We start from the raw sequence: 14879 nt of genomic DNA on the forward strand, positions 1-14879 counted from the left end.
GCTGGCTCTTTCCTGTGTCCCCCTGTGTCCTGTTCTACAGCGGCCCGCCCAGGTCTGGCTCCCAAGAGCCAGATCTCCTCCAGGATTCATACTGTAGGTCTCTTTAGACCCCCAGCTCCTGAAGAGCACGGAAAGGCTTCGACTTGTCTAGTTAAGAAAACAGGGAGTTCAGTTAGGTCATTATGGGCTCAGATAGAAAGAACACCAGAAACCTTCAGGTCACCCAGTGCTTGAGTTCTGCCCCCCTGATCTACACTCGAGGGGTCACAAGCTGCTGTACCCCAGAACCCAGTAATACCACCCCAGAAGAGATCAGGGACTTTGAGGGTATTTAGATCTGGCCTGAAACTACATGCACTTTTGTTAGAAAAGCTTTTGTTGTGAGTTTTACCTTCTGTGTTTGCCTTGATTCTAGATGCAGGTTTCAGTTCAATTTTCAATTAAAATTGAATTTAAATGAAATTTATTTTATTTTGTTATGGTGACATTTTTATTTCCTTACTGCAAAGGGGTTTGAGATGAGTGCTTTTGAAGGCGTTACAATATAATAGTTTGGTGTCAGCAGCTCTTCATTACGCACCAGCAGAGGGCGATCGATTTTAAACATTGTAGCCCTCTACTGTCGCAAAGAGCTGGGTTTACGCAAAGCTGCATTACGGTTTCTCTTTACGACTGTACGCATGGTGGTTGTGCTTGAGTTCGCCAAAGTCGCCTTGTGAATTATCCGGTTATCCCTGCTAGAAACCATGCCCAAACTAAGCAAGGAGGCGAAGCAGCGGCTGCAGCAGCTCTTCCAGTGCGGACAGTTCGTTATTCGGTGGGGATTTATCCCTACGGTGCTGTACTTAGGTTAGTATGTGTTTTGAACTGTGCTCTTTGCTGCTCGTTGCTCTGCTGGGAACAAGTGTAGTGTTCACACTGTCAGATGTCGACCTACACGGGTTTTGAGATGCAGGCAGTGTTTCTGGTGCATTCTTTTTAAAATCCTGGAGGTGAAACAAAATCAAAGCTTACATAAAATACATAGGTCAGATTTTTTACGTAATCATACGTAACAGCCTGGCTTTCCAAACGCTGTTTAGAGGTGTAGTTTGCCCAGTATGTAGTATCTTGCCTTGCACAGCTAACGTTGATCTTTCTATGGAAATAGGTGATCTCAAGCAAAAAGCGATACCGTCTGGAATTGAGAGTTAATACAGAGAAGCCCGCTTGCCATGCCAGTTAACTGTGCGTCTGTCTATCCGGCGATACTGTGTAAAAGTAGTAAACGCTTGAGGAGTGCTTAAGTACTAAATAACGAGGGCTAGCGATTGGGCAGGCCTAGGGAATTCGTATCCCGGCTCCGGTTGTGCGCATGTGTGACGTCCTCTCCATCTCTGAACTGGCTTCATCACTCTGCTCTCCTCCCCACTGAGAGCTGGTGTGTGGGGAGCAGACTGGCGCATCATCCAGGTGGGGCTGCACACTGGTGGTGGTGGAGGGGAGTCCCCATTACCTGTAAAGTGCTTTGAGTTGAGTGTCCAGGAAACAGCTATATAAGTGTAAGCAATTATTATTCTGAGTAGTAGTGTGTATTTGAAGACCCTGTGTGGAGATGGGCATCGCTCTCGCCCCTGGGTGACTTATTTCTTGCAGAGTGGCCTGCTTCGAGGAGTTTCTCTGTAGCATATTTAACCTTAAATATTGCTGCATGGTACCTGACATTAAAACAACCATAAACACTTAGCTTTAAACTGTCAGGGCTGTCCTGGTTCATTCAGCGTCTTCCACAACTGCGCTCTGGACCAGACTTTCCAGACCAAGGCTGCAGTTCAGTGTGTCAGCATTATATTCTGTCCTTCCAAACGTTTCCTCTGTGTCATTTCCGATGTAAATGCTGGGTTTGTTTGACTGTAAGCAGTTTAGGCTGTAAGAGTTAGCACTTCCTGGTCTGATCTGGTCGGATCTCCGAAGCTGGGCGGGGCTGGGCCTGGTCAGTACTGGGATGGGAGACCTCTGTGGACAGCCAGGCTGCTGCTGGAAGTGTGTGTGGTTGGGCAGTAGGCGGCACTCTTCTCTGTAAACTACAAAAGGCCCCCGCATGGTGCCTGGGGACACTGTGCTCTCCGTTAGATGAGATACTGACAGGCTGACTTGGTCATCAGTGATCCCTTAGCACTGTTTCTAAGAATAAGGGCATGCCAGTGTCCAGGCTGAGTTCCGCTTTGAGCTTGCACAATCTGGTCGCCCAGGGCGAACTATGATCATACGGAGAAGCATTCTTTCAGTTCTTCACACAGAGCTCACTTCAGTGGGGGATGAAGTGTTCCAAACTGTATGTGAAGTTCTTTGGGATCCTCTATGAATGCAAGCCAATATCACCAATTTAAATTCCTGGATTACATCGGTACCTGCTTCCTCCATAATTTTAAAATGTCGTACACTCTTGCTTTGCCTTAAAACATTTTAAAGGGAAAACATTAAACGAGTTGAATTACAGAGTTAAAATCTGAATGATTTTTAATCAGTGTAGAATACTCCTTATATATGTAGGTAATCAAACTTTTATTTATCTGCAGATATCTAAGTAATTTTAAGTTTAATCGTTTATATTATCAATCCTTAGAGAGCAAATGTGAAAAATACAAGAAACCTGCTCATACTTGTGTGCAATTTCCAGGGAGTAATCATTCCTTTTTTTTTTTACGGGACATTAATAAACTGGTGAATTGTTAGTTTTTAAACCCAATATAAATCCCAGTCTCCCGTTTCCTGAGACCTTTGTAGACAGTTTAATGTACAAACATAAAAATAAAGAAGTTCAATGTGCCAACGTTATATGCTGTCCACAAATCAAATTTTTTCCACTCTGCGTCATTTCAGGTGTAAATGCTGGGTTTGTTTCACTGTAAGCAACTTAGGTCGGAAGTGTCAGCAGCTCCTGGTCTGATCTGGTCGGATGTCGGAGGCTGGGCGGGGCGGGGCGGGGCCGGGTCAGAGGGAGACCAGGCTGTAGCTGTAAGTGATGTAGCTGGCTGTTTTCCCTCTGGACCAGCACATCTACTCTAATATCCCAGCGGGTGTCATTTTGCTTAAATTGATCCCTCATGATTTAACATTTCTGCCTCTCAGTGCTGGAGCCCTGGAGCACCAAGCCTGGGTTTCTGTTCTCCCAGTGTTCGCACGGGTTTCCTCTGGAAGCTCCGGTTTCCTCCCACACTCCAGTAACATGCTGGTTGTTTCATTGGCTTCTGGGAGAATTGGCCCTGCTGTGCGTGTGCCTGTCTGTGTCTGTGTGTGCCCTGCGATGGACTGGCGCCCTGCCCAGCGTGTCCATGGGTGGATGGATCCCTCATGAATGACTACAGTGACTTTGAGAACTGCTCCAGCACTGAATTACCTCGTTAGTGTGAGTGTTCATTGGACAAGTGTTCTATCCTGTTGAATGTTAATCCCATAAGGAAAGAAACACGCAGGAGGGAGCCAGAATGCCCTCTTCATCAAGAGAACAGTGCCTTGGTGAAATCTGTGAAGATGTTAATGCCAGACAGTTCTGGCAATGACAGGCCATGATATGAGACGTCCTCATGACAGTTCGAGGTGTGATGGCCTGGCCAGCATGGTCTAGTCACTACAGGACTCCTCTTGTACTGCTGGCAAACTGACGGCATGGTGCTACACTGATCACGTTTCTGCAGAAACAAATACATCTGTGGTTGGGAAGAATGTTTCTCAATAGCGAAATCGTGTATGAGCAAATTTCCATAGGTTTGTGAGGGAATCCTGTAATTGGCACTTCAGTAAAATGTGCTAAATATATTTCAAATGTGGGTTTCAAGAATGCAGAAGCTCCATTTATGAACGACTGGGCAGAGATCACAGTGCGCATGTGCACAATATGAAGGAGGGCTCCTCTGAAGAAATGCAGACCAGACCTCCCAGTCGCTATCAGACAGATGCTGCATGTGACTATGCCGATGACCCAGCTCTTGCCAGTCATAAAAAAGACCCAGCTGCTGGAGACTCGCTCCAAATCCGAGGAAAACTGCTTCAGCCCGGCAAGCGCCAAGCCAACCAAAAACTGGCCGCCGCCGCTTCCTGTGAAGGTTCCTGAAGTGTCTTGGTGGAGCTCTGCACAGGAACAAGGGTGGAACCCCACAGAAGAGACGGAAGAGGAAAGTGCATTTGAGTGAAGTGGTCTGCAGACGCCGAGCGCTGATCTCTGCAGCAGCACGCTGCTTCCCGGTTTGGAACCTGCACGTCGGCACACAGATTCTCTGGGAGGCAAGAAAGCGCATCGTTCTGGTTGAGTGAATATCACGTCCTTAAAGCCAAACCTCACGAGCACCAGCGATAGGTGAGGAATCGCCATGATCACCTCAGGACCACCGGAGGACGACGGTGTGAAGCCCCAGTTATCTTGCTACTTATTTTCACTCATTTCCCCAACCTACTTAAATTAACGATGCTGATGTTGCCAAAGTAATAGAGATTGTAGGGAAAAAATGGAAATCAAAGAGTCAATTTCTCAGTGTACCACATCATTACAAATTGCCCGATTACGTATTTCAGTGTAAACTAATGAGTCTTAAATTCCCCTCCCCACTGTAGGAATACAGTACGGTATCGCAAACGTTTCTCCCGATCTCCTGACTGTGTTGTCAATGATGTATCCTGTCTTTAGCGGGGTAGGGTCCTGTTGTGACGGTAGTGTGGCTCCCTCAGACCTCCGGACAAGCTTTCTGTGCTTTTCCTGTAAGAACAGGCAGTTTCCTTGAAGCAGGGGCAGATACAGTGGTACACGGCACTGGCAGGGAGTGGAGCTTCAGCTTTTACTTGAACAGAGCTTTGCCTTGGCTGAGCCTCTGCGCAGAGCCAGGCGCTGTCAGGTGGGTCTTGTGAATGAAGTGGTGGCAGTGACAGGCCTCTGAAAGATCACAGGGAAGAAAAGGCTCGCCAGCCTTTTCTTTCTGGTGCTTCCTGTTTCCTGACTCGTTACTGTAAGGAACCACAGCTGGAAGTTAAGAGGAGATTGTCCTCGGCTGTAGAGAATTACTTCAGCTTCACTTTATAATTGCTTTATTTCCAAGACTCATTTGACAATGTGCTCTTGGGTCTGTGCTGTGTCTCGGTCAGTGGTGGGTAGAAAATGAAACTTGACGGAAATTGTTTCTGGTTAATCTAAAAATCAATTGTAGGATGAGGATTTGAGTGAACAGTTTCTAACGGCGTGACACTTGTGATGGGACAGAACTCCCAGTTTTCAAAGAGGAGGGAATAATCCCCTCCTCAAACTCACCCACATGCAGTTTCACTTTGTATGTCAGCCTTATGTCCAGAATTTTTCATTGTCTAATTTCTAAGAAGTTATTGCTGCTTTTTTGCATATATGATAAAACTTAAAATTCTTCACAGAGCACTGGGTACTATTTGCTCACGTCATTTTAAGCTTGAGCAAGTTTGTCAAGAGGCGTTTGTCAACGCCCCCAACCACCAGTACTGGGAATTACTGAGCTTCTAATGGTGAAAAAAAGGGTTTCCACATGAATGTGGCAAATAAGATGGTGCTGCTCAGCAGTGGAGTTTCCCTTCACAGGTTCTCTCTTACAGCGCAGCCAGAAGGAGCGGTCATTATTAATTCCATACATTTGAAGAAAGGTACACAACACAACACAGAAGGTTTTAAAACAGCTCTTCTCCAGATGTATGATCAGAATGAAAATGATTACAAGTTACTAGGTTAATACAGATAATTACAGCTGCTCATTACACACACCACTCTTGCTGTTTCTGCATCTGTTAGCAAAAAATTGACGCTTCTGCATTTCACAGATAAAAATAGAGATTTCATTAAGTAATGAGGGTGAATTGTCTCCGTTTCCTAATTGAGTTGCTTACACAAATAAATTTTTGTGAGAGCTCCAAAAACCCAGTGTTGTTCCCTGAGTAAGGATTCCTGGGGTTGTTGAGGGAGAGTACCAGATCGGAGCTCGATTCGATTATTTTTAGGTCCTGAAAGAGTCCCTATTTTGTCATTTTTTCATATTTGTGATCAAAACGTTTATCATGTTTCACTTCTGTTTCAGAAGACCTTAATGCTTAACTGACAGTAACATTTATTTTCTGCAATTAAGTCATGATAATGAGCAACCCAATTAGGACTATTACATATAAATAATTCCAGTCTATTAATAGAAAATACACTAGATATATTCTATCGTTTTGTTGAAATAGATTACATCAACATGGCATCAGTTTTTGTTATATGGCATTTGTTTTCTATGCCTATCTTTTGTATGCGGTATCTGTATGCTGTGTTTATACTGTACAGTATGTGAATTTCTGGACTTGTGTTAGCTTGTCCCAGTTCTGTCGACTGCAGAAGTACTGCTCTACCTTGGTCTGGGTTATGAGCTGCCGGAGCCCAGGAGTCTGGGGTCCCCTCTCCCCTCTCCCCCTCGCATCCACTCCAGGAGTCTGGGGTCCCCTCTCCCCCTCACACCCACTCTAGGAGTCTGGGGTCCCTTCTCCCCCTTACAAGGGCGGAGCGGTGGCTCTGTGGCTCAGGATCTGCGCCTGTGGCTGGAAGGTTGCCGGTTCAAATTCTGCGGCCGGCAGAGGAATCCAACTCTGTTGGGCCCCTGAGCAAGGCCCTTCACCCCAACTGCTCCAGAGACACCGTATAGACGGCTGCCCCTGCGCTCTGACCCCCAGCTTCTCTCCCCGTCTGTCTCTCTCACGGAGAGCAAGCTGGGGTCTGCGAAGAGACAAATTCCTAATGCAAGAAATTGTATATGACCAATAAAGTGATCTTAGCTAATCCCTCACTATATGAGCGATTCCTATGCCCCAAGTGTTCCTTTGTACGAGATGTCATATTTTGTGTCTGTATTTTCATTTACCCAGCAGATTCTCCCTCTCGTGCACTGGGCTGTGGTAAAGCATTGCCGAGATTTTTTTTTTCTTGCCTCTTCTCCCATGAGGAATTTACTTTTTATCTTTCCTTACCTTTCAGCTTTTTCCCCCATAAGGCTTGTGTGTGTTAAGTGCATATGTTACAGGATTGTATGTAGTTGTTTATGTGTTTGCTATGGACTGTAACGATGTAACAGTGCTGTGAATACGCAGGAGTGTTATTACTTCCTACCTGTTGTTTATGCATCAGCTGATGACTTTAAACATGTTTCTTGAATAATGAACCAGGAATGTAATTGTTTTCGTACTAAGATTATTAAGGTGCATTAAGGTGAGGCTTGGGTGTTTGAGAGAACCGGTCAGAGATTATACAATGGGAGGCAGTGGGATATTTAGTTTTTGTTATACGTGTTTTCACCTTCCAAACAGTTTTTAAGGAATAAATTAAGCTCTTATAAAGAGGGCCTACTGTATTGAGAAATAAAAGTGCAGTGATAAAGCATGGTTTTAATGCAGTGCAGAGGGATCACCACAGGGAGTGACAGCAATACTGAACATCCTTGTTGTCATTGTCAGCCTTTACTAGAAACAGACCTGTCTCATCTCTCTCTCTGGAGACTAAAGCTGTTTTTATAACAGAAGTATTTAATGTTACGCGTATCATTTTTTAGACAAGCGAGGTCACAGGCTGGAGGAAACCGTTTGGCCCGTTCGGTAGTTATGTAGTTAATTGATCTGAGGATTTCCTGAAAGGAGCCAAGGTATCAGCTTCAGCAACATGGCTGGGGTAGCTTGTTCCCTTATCCCACAACCTTCTGGGTAAAGGCTGCCACTCTGGTGCGGATCGTTCATGAATTACTTGCAGGAGGGGGTGGGTTTGGCGAAGAATGTTGTGAAACTGCTGTTACTCTATTTAAGAAAAGAAGGCGGCAGCGTTGAGATTAGTCAGCTCATCGAGGGCAGCACGTCGCTTGATGAAAGGGGCCGCAGGTGGGCGTGCCAGCAGGGCGCGCCCGAGACGCTCGCTCTGTCCCAGGCACGGTTTCGGCTCGCTGTGCAGATTGTTCCAGCGGGAATTTGACATGACTTCCTCCCCGAGTCCGTTGCTGACCTTGGAAGCTTGAGTTTCAGAAAAGCGCTCCGTGTTGAATATCTGCACTAGTGCAGATAACTGCAACGTTCATTAGAGAGGCGACTTCCCATTTCAAGAGCTGGAAATGAATTTTGGCCTCTGAAGCCCAGAGGGAGATCCAGTCGGAGAGTAGAGATCCAGTCAGAGATGACGAGGCCAGCGATCAGGTGCCGAGACTGAAGCTAGAATTCCCCTAGTGCAGCCTGCAAAGCAAGGAGACCAAGTCTAGGCTTGACATTGGTCAACATGCATAACCTTAACAGCCTGACCCAGCCCAGAGCTGGTCATATATCAGTATAGCTTGAAAGTTCAAACAGCGTCCAGCCAGTTGCTTAGACATTTCTAAACTGACAAGTTTTTATAGCTCTTGCTCCTCTGTGTCAGAGCAGTGTGAGGTTGAGTGTTTGATATCGTTCATTTTGTTTATTGACGCGTTGATAATCACGAATCAATTTTTGCTTTGCCTGCAGGGTTCAAGAGAGGAGCTGACCCCGGGATGCCGGAACCCACTGTTTTAAGGTAGAGTCGGCTTTAATCAATAATAATAACTGCTTACGCTTATATAGCACTTTCCTGGACGCTCCACTCAAAGTGCTTTACAGGTCATGGGGATCCCCTCCACCCCCACCAATGTGCAGCCCCACCTGGATGATGCTCCAGAACGCTCCCCCCACACACCAGCTCTCAGTGGGGAGGAGAGCAGAGTGATGAAGCCAATTCAGAGATGGGGATTATTAGGAGGCCATGATTGGTAAGGGCCAATGGGAAATTTGGCCTGGACGCTGGGGTTACACCCCTACTCTTTTCGAGAAATACCCTGGGATTTTTAATGACCACAGAGAGTCAGGACCTCGGTTTTACGTCTCATCCGAAGGACAGCGCCTGTTTACAGTATAGTGTCCCCATCACTATACTGGGGCAGTAGGACCCACACAGACCACAGTGTGAGCACCCCCTGCTGGCCCCACTAACACCTCTTCCAGCAGCAACCTAAGTTTTTCCCAGGAGGTCTCCCCTCCAGGTACTGACCAGGCTCACACCTGCTGAGCTCCAGTGGGGCTGCCAGCTGTGAGCTGCAGGGTGAGAGGGCTGCTGGCATTCTTCTCACGTGAGCTGACCTCTGCATCCTCCCACAGCACGCTTCAGAGCGCAAAGGCGAGCATGTGCTGAATACAGCGGCCTGGCCATTAGGGTAGTTGCAGTGCTCTCAGTACTGTAGAGTGCTGTGTCACAGCTTTAACACTTAACTTTAACACAGCACCCCTGTGGAATGGGTCAGTCTGTTTGTTCTGTGGCTGTGCCAGGAGGAATCCAGAAAGCCAGAGTAATGCAACCTTAGCACAAAGTTCTACCTTAGGCGCTTTGACTCCGAATTCATCTGGTATTGCATTGAAAACATTTCTAATCTTAAAAAAGCAACGTCTACAGAGATGATATTCCCTGTGAGCAACATCACCTTATTGTCTTGCAGCAGATAAACTCGAAGAGCAGTCTTGTTTGGTGCAGGTTTCTGGTACAGAAACATTCCCACTATGTTCTGGGGTTCAATGTTTTCTTTTTTTTTTGCCGCACAATCTGTGCCGGTTTGATGGAGGGTGGGGGCAAGAAAAAAACTCATAAAACAGTTTGTTTTTCCATTTCTGAAATGGATTCATTAAATCTGTTTCCTGCTGAGTAAACTGTCTAAACTGTATTTGTATGCTCATTTTAACCATCAGCCCACTGAAAGTGATTCATCTTTCCATGTGAGATGTTGGATGACCTGTAAATACTGTAGTTTTCTGGAATGTAAAACGGACGTTTTTACGCTTATAACATACAGTACGGTGCTCACAAGCGTCCTGATCGTAGATGTCACCTCGGAGATCATCGATTTGAATTATTTTCGTGTGCCTTTTCAGTAAAGGAAAGTGAAAATCTGCAAAATATTGCAGAATGTATTTTTGTTAGGGGGGTGCGTTTGTGTTTTATTGTTTGAACATATTCTTCATTTAATTTGCTGGTGTTATCATTTATGTTCTTAATAAAAGTGGAAAAGGAAGTTCTCGTCACTAGATGAATAACCCTTTTGCTGATGTTGCTGTGTGTCAAAGAGGTTGTTCAGATACCAGCATCGCAGTTTGTGCGATTTCAGACAAAGCTAACCCAAGCAGAGGGCGGTGCTCTGCAAGGGGAGCCCGTCTAGTTTCTTACCGACATGCTTTGGGTGAGCATCTCCCAGCATGTGAGAAGATGCAGACAGATGTGATGCAGAGCACATCTTGACGGAGACATAGCCCATAAAGTCACAGCATTGAGTAAGGAGTGAACTGTGTCATTTAATCGCAGCTTCAAGAACGGGTTTGTCAGTCGGAAGTAACACAGGAAGAAGTTTAAAATTCAAGATTAAGATTGTAAGGGCTGCCTGTGCTGCCCGCTCATGTTGTAGCTCCCCATGATGTACAGAGAACACCAGTGCCAAGCTCACACTTGGCATTATTCTTTGGTATCTCTCATTGCTGTTTTCGTCCCGAAAATCAGTCCCAAGTGACTTGCACTTACGAATGTTCAACTAGTCTTGCACATGTTCTTGTTGGTACAGGACCTAAATGGTTTCTATACTTTTTTATAACATATGTCATTCAGACAAAAGAAGAAGACAGGTTGTTACATATATTCATTAAGGGAGCTGTAGATCTGCATGCCCTGTCCAGTCCTGTTGTTAAATTCGGCACCCTGGCTTCTCTCAGACTGCAAGTTGGATCAGTTCAGTACTGAAACCTAAACCCTAAATGAGCATGATGGGGTGAATGGCCTTGTTTTCATATCATACATTTTCAGAATTATCCGGGCTTTACAAAGTTTCTTCCATTGTCCCTCCGAAGGGAAGATGAGGGTAATTCTGCAGGGGTGTTGCGTGATGGATCCGTGAAACTGAAAAAACTGTCATTTTTTCACGGTTATGTATGGTCTCCTTTACTGGGAGACCTGCATAGTTACAGATGTAACTTTAACTGCCCCCACAGTTTTAGACATCCCAGGGGGGTCGCTGGTTGGTTTCTGGGCATGTTCCATCCAGGCCGGATGAGCAGTCTTGCTGTCGTTGTGTTCCGAATGCCCCTGACATCTACCCTATTAGGTAAAGCCAGGATGTATTGACTGATGGATATTTTGAGAGATGGCACATTTGGCTCTCCCTGAGGGGAAATGGGATGGGTTTGCTGACGACCTCATCTGATTTCTGAACCCCCATCGTCACAGGAATGGTACAGTACATGCTGCCTTCCTCATACTTTCCTCTGCGAAACACGGGCGACCAATATGGTATCTTCCTGTGCCAGGAAACAGCAACAGCCCGAAGAGCTGGAGGAAACAGCAATAGTATTTAATAAACAGAAGACTTATCAGATGGGTCAACAGCATTGTCTGCTAACAAAGTAAGACCGTTCAGCACCTGGCGTGTTTTAGTGTCAACTGCCAGGTGTGTTTCTGATTAACGACAGATTACTGTTCTTTTAAATTTTCTCCATTCATTGGAAGTTTCATTTCACGCCTCTCTGCACCCATTCTGACTTCACACCTCTTGATTGGCCTCTCTTTCTGTCCCCTGCTCCCGCCTCTCACTCCTCCTCCCTCCCAACCTTTGTTCTCCCGCTACTTTACCTTTGCCTACTGCCCTGTCTCTCTCACACCTGAAGAAGGCTCCACGGCCGAAACGTTGTGTTCTCTTTCTTCTTTTTTTCAGCATGGAATAAACCTATTATGTGTTTCTGATACAGTCTGTTTGTTTTTATTTACAGCTTGCTCTGGGGATAACAGTCCTATAAACATGAAAACGAGCAGCCTGCAGTCAGAACAACCAGGAGACCTGGTTTCCTGGTATGAACCAGGAGAACAACCGCCAGCTCTTTTTGTAGCGTCTGCGTTATTTTTCGTTAGATCTAACTCTTCTGTTAGATGGCTACATCTTGCCTTGTCAAACAAATTTGTGGTGGAAAAGCAATGTAAGAATAACCGTTTAAGTAGTCAAATAAAAATGCATAAAAAAGGAAAAACAATATAAAATATTGAGTTAACCTTGTTTTTGTTGACCTTGGGATGCTCTTTAGAGATCAAACGGCTCACATCTCCTTGAGCAATGAGGTTGATCATGTGGCCATGAATACGAAATGAGGTAAGGATGGTCCAAGTTCTTTTGAAAAATTCACTAATATCGGTATAGCTTAACTGTGCCACGCTGTTTGTGAAGCATAGAACAAGATTGTGTTTATGAAGCAGTAATCGATTCCATGTAATAACACTCTGAGGTTTGGAGGGTAGCACTCCAGTCCGCTTTCATTGATTTTGCCTACAATAGCCTGGTTTCAGTTTCATTTCTCTGGTAGCAGCTACAGTTTTTACTCAGCGCTGTCCTAATTCTCCCCAGGTCTGTATGCAAGCCAACGTGCCCAAGAAGTATTTTTTTATCTTTTTTCCTTTAGCCTTGGGCCAAATTGTGTGATGATGGTTGTGGTGAAGATTTGAAACCTCTGACACGGTACTGCAGTCTCGAGTAAATGTGCCTTGAGTTGCACCCTTCCCTTTTTTATATTTAAAAACTTTAACCTCCGTTTACTTCAGTGTTGTACAGTTCTAAAAGAACTTTGCTGACTTACATACTCAATGGAAATGTTAGCAGAAATGCTTTTTCCACCTTGTTCAGAGAATGTTCCTGGAAATGTGATGTCCTGTTGCATGTTCATCAGAAGAAGTTAAAACCGTTTGTTTCTGGATTATTGCAGTTGTTCAGAATAATGGTTATTACACCAGACGTTGGCTGTTCTTGCTATGTGCAAGGCAGTTTCTGCTCCTCCCGAATGGAAGGAGAGTGTTTGTTCTTGCTGAGGGAAAGCTTAAACTGCATCTGGAGAGTGCCATGTGTGGAATTTGCACTGAAAAGCCCTTCACGACCGCTGACCTCTGTGTCCTGGTGTTTCTGAAAGGCCCAGCCCCTGCTGTCCCTGGGCTTTCGGCAGCGTGTGCCAGTGAGCCCAGGGCCCTGGAGGACAGAGCCGGGCTTGGCCAGTGGCCAGTGCCGAGAGATTCCGTTCATGCCTCTAGCCTCTAGTCCCCAAAGCAACAGAGACCTCTCATTTGGTTGTGATAAGATTGATAGCTGGAGACCAGGTTAATCTGCAGCAGGAATTTTTAGACCCAAAAAGCCTTTTTTGTTTCATGCGACTTTTTTGTAGTTGTGTTAGCTTCTGCTTGGAGAGGGCAGATACACAAGAATTTACTGTTACCACAAATCGGAGAAGTTTTTATTTGTTCTAATATGTTTGGCTTGAAGTTCCACCAGCTTCTGTTTTTTGTATGACTATTAACACCTCTTTAGATATATTATAATATATTTTCATGTAAGTGCATTTTAAATACATTTAAAGAATAAGAATTTGGATTTAAATGACCAAGTTAAAGGACTTCTGGTTGGGACGTGGGCTAGAATGACAGTGTAACACAGATCGTCTCCCGACAACAGTCCTGAAAATACTGTTGTTTCTTTACATTGAGTTTCTAAAATAATAATTTTGGCTGAAGGGGCTGTGATGAGAAGGCAGGAGAAAGCTACCAACTGTGGGAGATATTGAAATAGCATCTTCTGAACACAATCAGACACAATAGTCTCCAGAAAATACTGGAGGAACTCGGAGACTTCCGACGGGATAATGATCAGGAGCTCACGGATATGAAACAGGTGTTGCCTGGGGTTAATAAATGAAGAAGCTGAAACAAGGGGGCTAACAGTAGGTACTCTGGGTAAACAGTTTTTAAGATGACAACGGCAGTAGGATGGTTTTTGATGATGTCCCATGTACATTGCATATCATTAACTATATTGAACAATATAACTTAGAATCTGCTCTGATGAGCCTAAATGCTGAGAAGGCCTTTGAGCCAGTTGGAAATGTCTTTATAGGGTCTTGAGTAGGTTTGGCTTCAAACCTTACATGATTGACCAATAGCACAAATGAAAATAAATGGATATTTATCCAACACTATCACGTTTGGACATGGGACTAGACAGGGCTGACCTCTTTCTCCCCTGCTCTTTGCTCTTTGTGTAGAGCCACTTGCTGGGTGGATACGACAAAACAAGATCAAGGGTATGACTGTAGAAGGAGAGAACCGCAAGACTGCAGAAAATGTCTTGTTATAGCTAGAGGAACCCACAAGCTCAATTCCAGAATGAATGAAGCTTCTGGACAGCTTTGGTTCGTTGGCAGGCTATAAATTAAATGTCCATAGGAGTGAGATATCTAAGAGTCTGTTTTCCAATAGATATGCATTATCAGCAATTAATTATGGACCCTTTATAACTAGAATTAGAGCAGATCTATTGAGGTAGAATCTGATCTCCTTCATGAGTTTTAGTTCTAGAATTGAATCGGTAAAAGTGAAGGTGTTGCCACACTTAATCTTCTTAGTTCAAGCTCTCCCTCTAGAAGTCTCTCCAAAACAATTTTCAGAATGTGGTGATTTCTGGATTTATGTGGCAGGGGAGAAAACCAAGAATAAGACTGATAAACATTGCAACTTTCAAAAGATACCAAGTTTGAGAGTGTACTCTTATGCATCTCAAATTAAATACTTGTTGAATTCCTGTAATCCAGATGATCAAACCAGGTGGAAAGACATTGAATCATCCCTTATGAGCAACCCCCCTAATTCAGGCATTATTGGGTGAGAATATCTTGGAGAAAGTCATTGAATAAATACTAAATCCATGGATAAAACTTCAACTAAAGATATGGAATTCAGTTATAAAAGAATATCACTCAAAGGCTGTAGTAAAGGTACTTGGATATTGTGCCTACAATACGGAGTTTAAACCAAA

General features: G+C 44.6%; 1 protein-coding gene across 2 annotated transcripts; it reads left to right on the forward strand.

Moving 5' to 3' along the window:
- The first annotated feature begins 644 nt into the window (after nucleotides 1-644).
- Nucleotides 645-12070, forward strand: tomm7 (translocase of outer mitochondrial membrane 7 homolog (yeast)). 2 transcript variants are annotated; one of them, XM_088600392.1, is made up of 3 exons: nucleotides 645-849; nucleotides 8497-8545; nucleotides 11347-11461. In XM_088600392.1, the coding sequence occupies exons 1-3, from the start codon at nucleotides 747-749 to the stop codon at nucleotides 11444-11446; spliced, it is 252 nt and encodes an 83-aa protein (XP_088456518.1). In that variant the 5' UTR covers nucleotides 645-746; the 3' UTR covers nucleotides 11447-11461. The 2 variants fall into 2 exon arrangements, with proteins under 2 accessions (XP_088456518.1, XP_088456519.1); XM_088600393.1 differs by lacking the exon at nucleotides 11347-11461 and adding an exon at nucleotides 11806-12070 and having other exon boundaries at nucleotides 648-849.
- Nucleotides 12071-14879: the final 2809 nt, after the last annotated feature.

Source organism: Lepisosteus platostomus, chromosome 12 (genome assembly GCF_059453375.1).
Source record: "Lepisosteus platostomus isolate fLepPlt1 chromosome 12, fLepPlt1.hap1, whole genome shotgun sequence".
NCBI lineage: Eukaryota > Metazoa > Chordata > Actinopteri > Semionotiformes > Lepisosteidae > Lepisosteus > Lepisosteus platostomus.

Bases quoted from the DNA above. Each gene is read 5' to 3' on its own strand.
- tomm7 (XM_088600392.1), top strand. From the start codon at position 747: ATGCCCAAACTAAGCAAGGAGGCGAAGCAGCGGCTGCAGCAGCTCTTC. The intron at 850-8,496 runs GTTAGTATGTGT...CTTTGCCTGCAG, and splicing joins CCCTACGGTGCTGTACTTAG to GGTTCAAGAGAGGAGCTGAC. The intron at 8,546-11,346 runs GTAGAGTCGGCT...TTCCTGTGCCAG, and splicing joins CCGGAACCCACTGTTTTAAG to GAAACAGCAACAGCCCGAAG.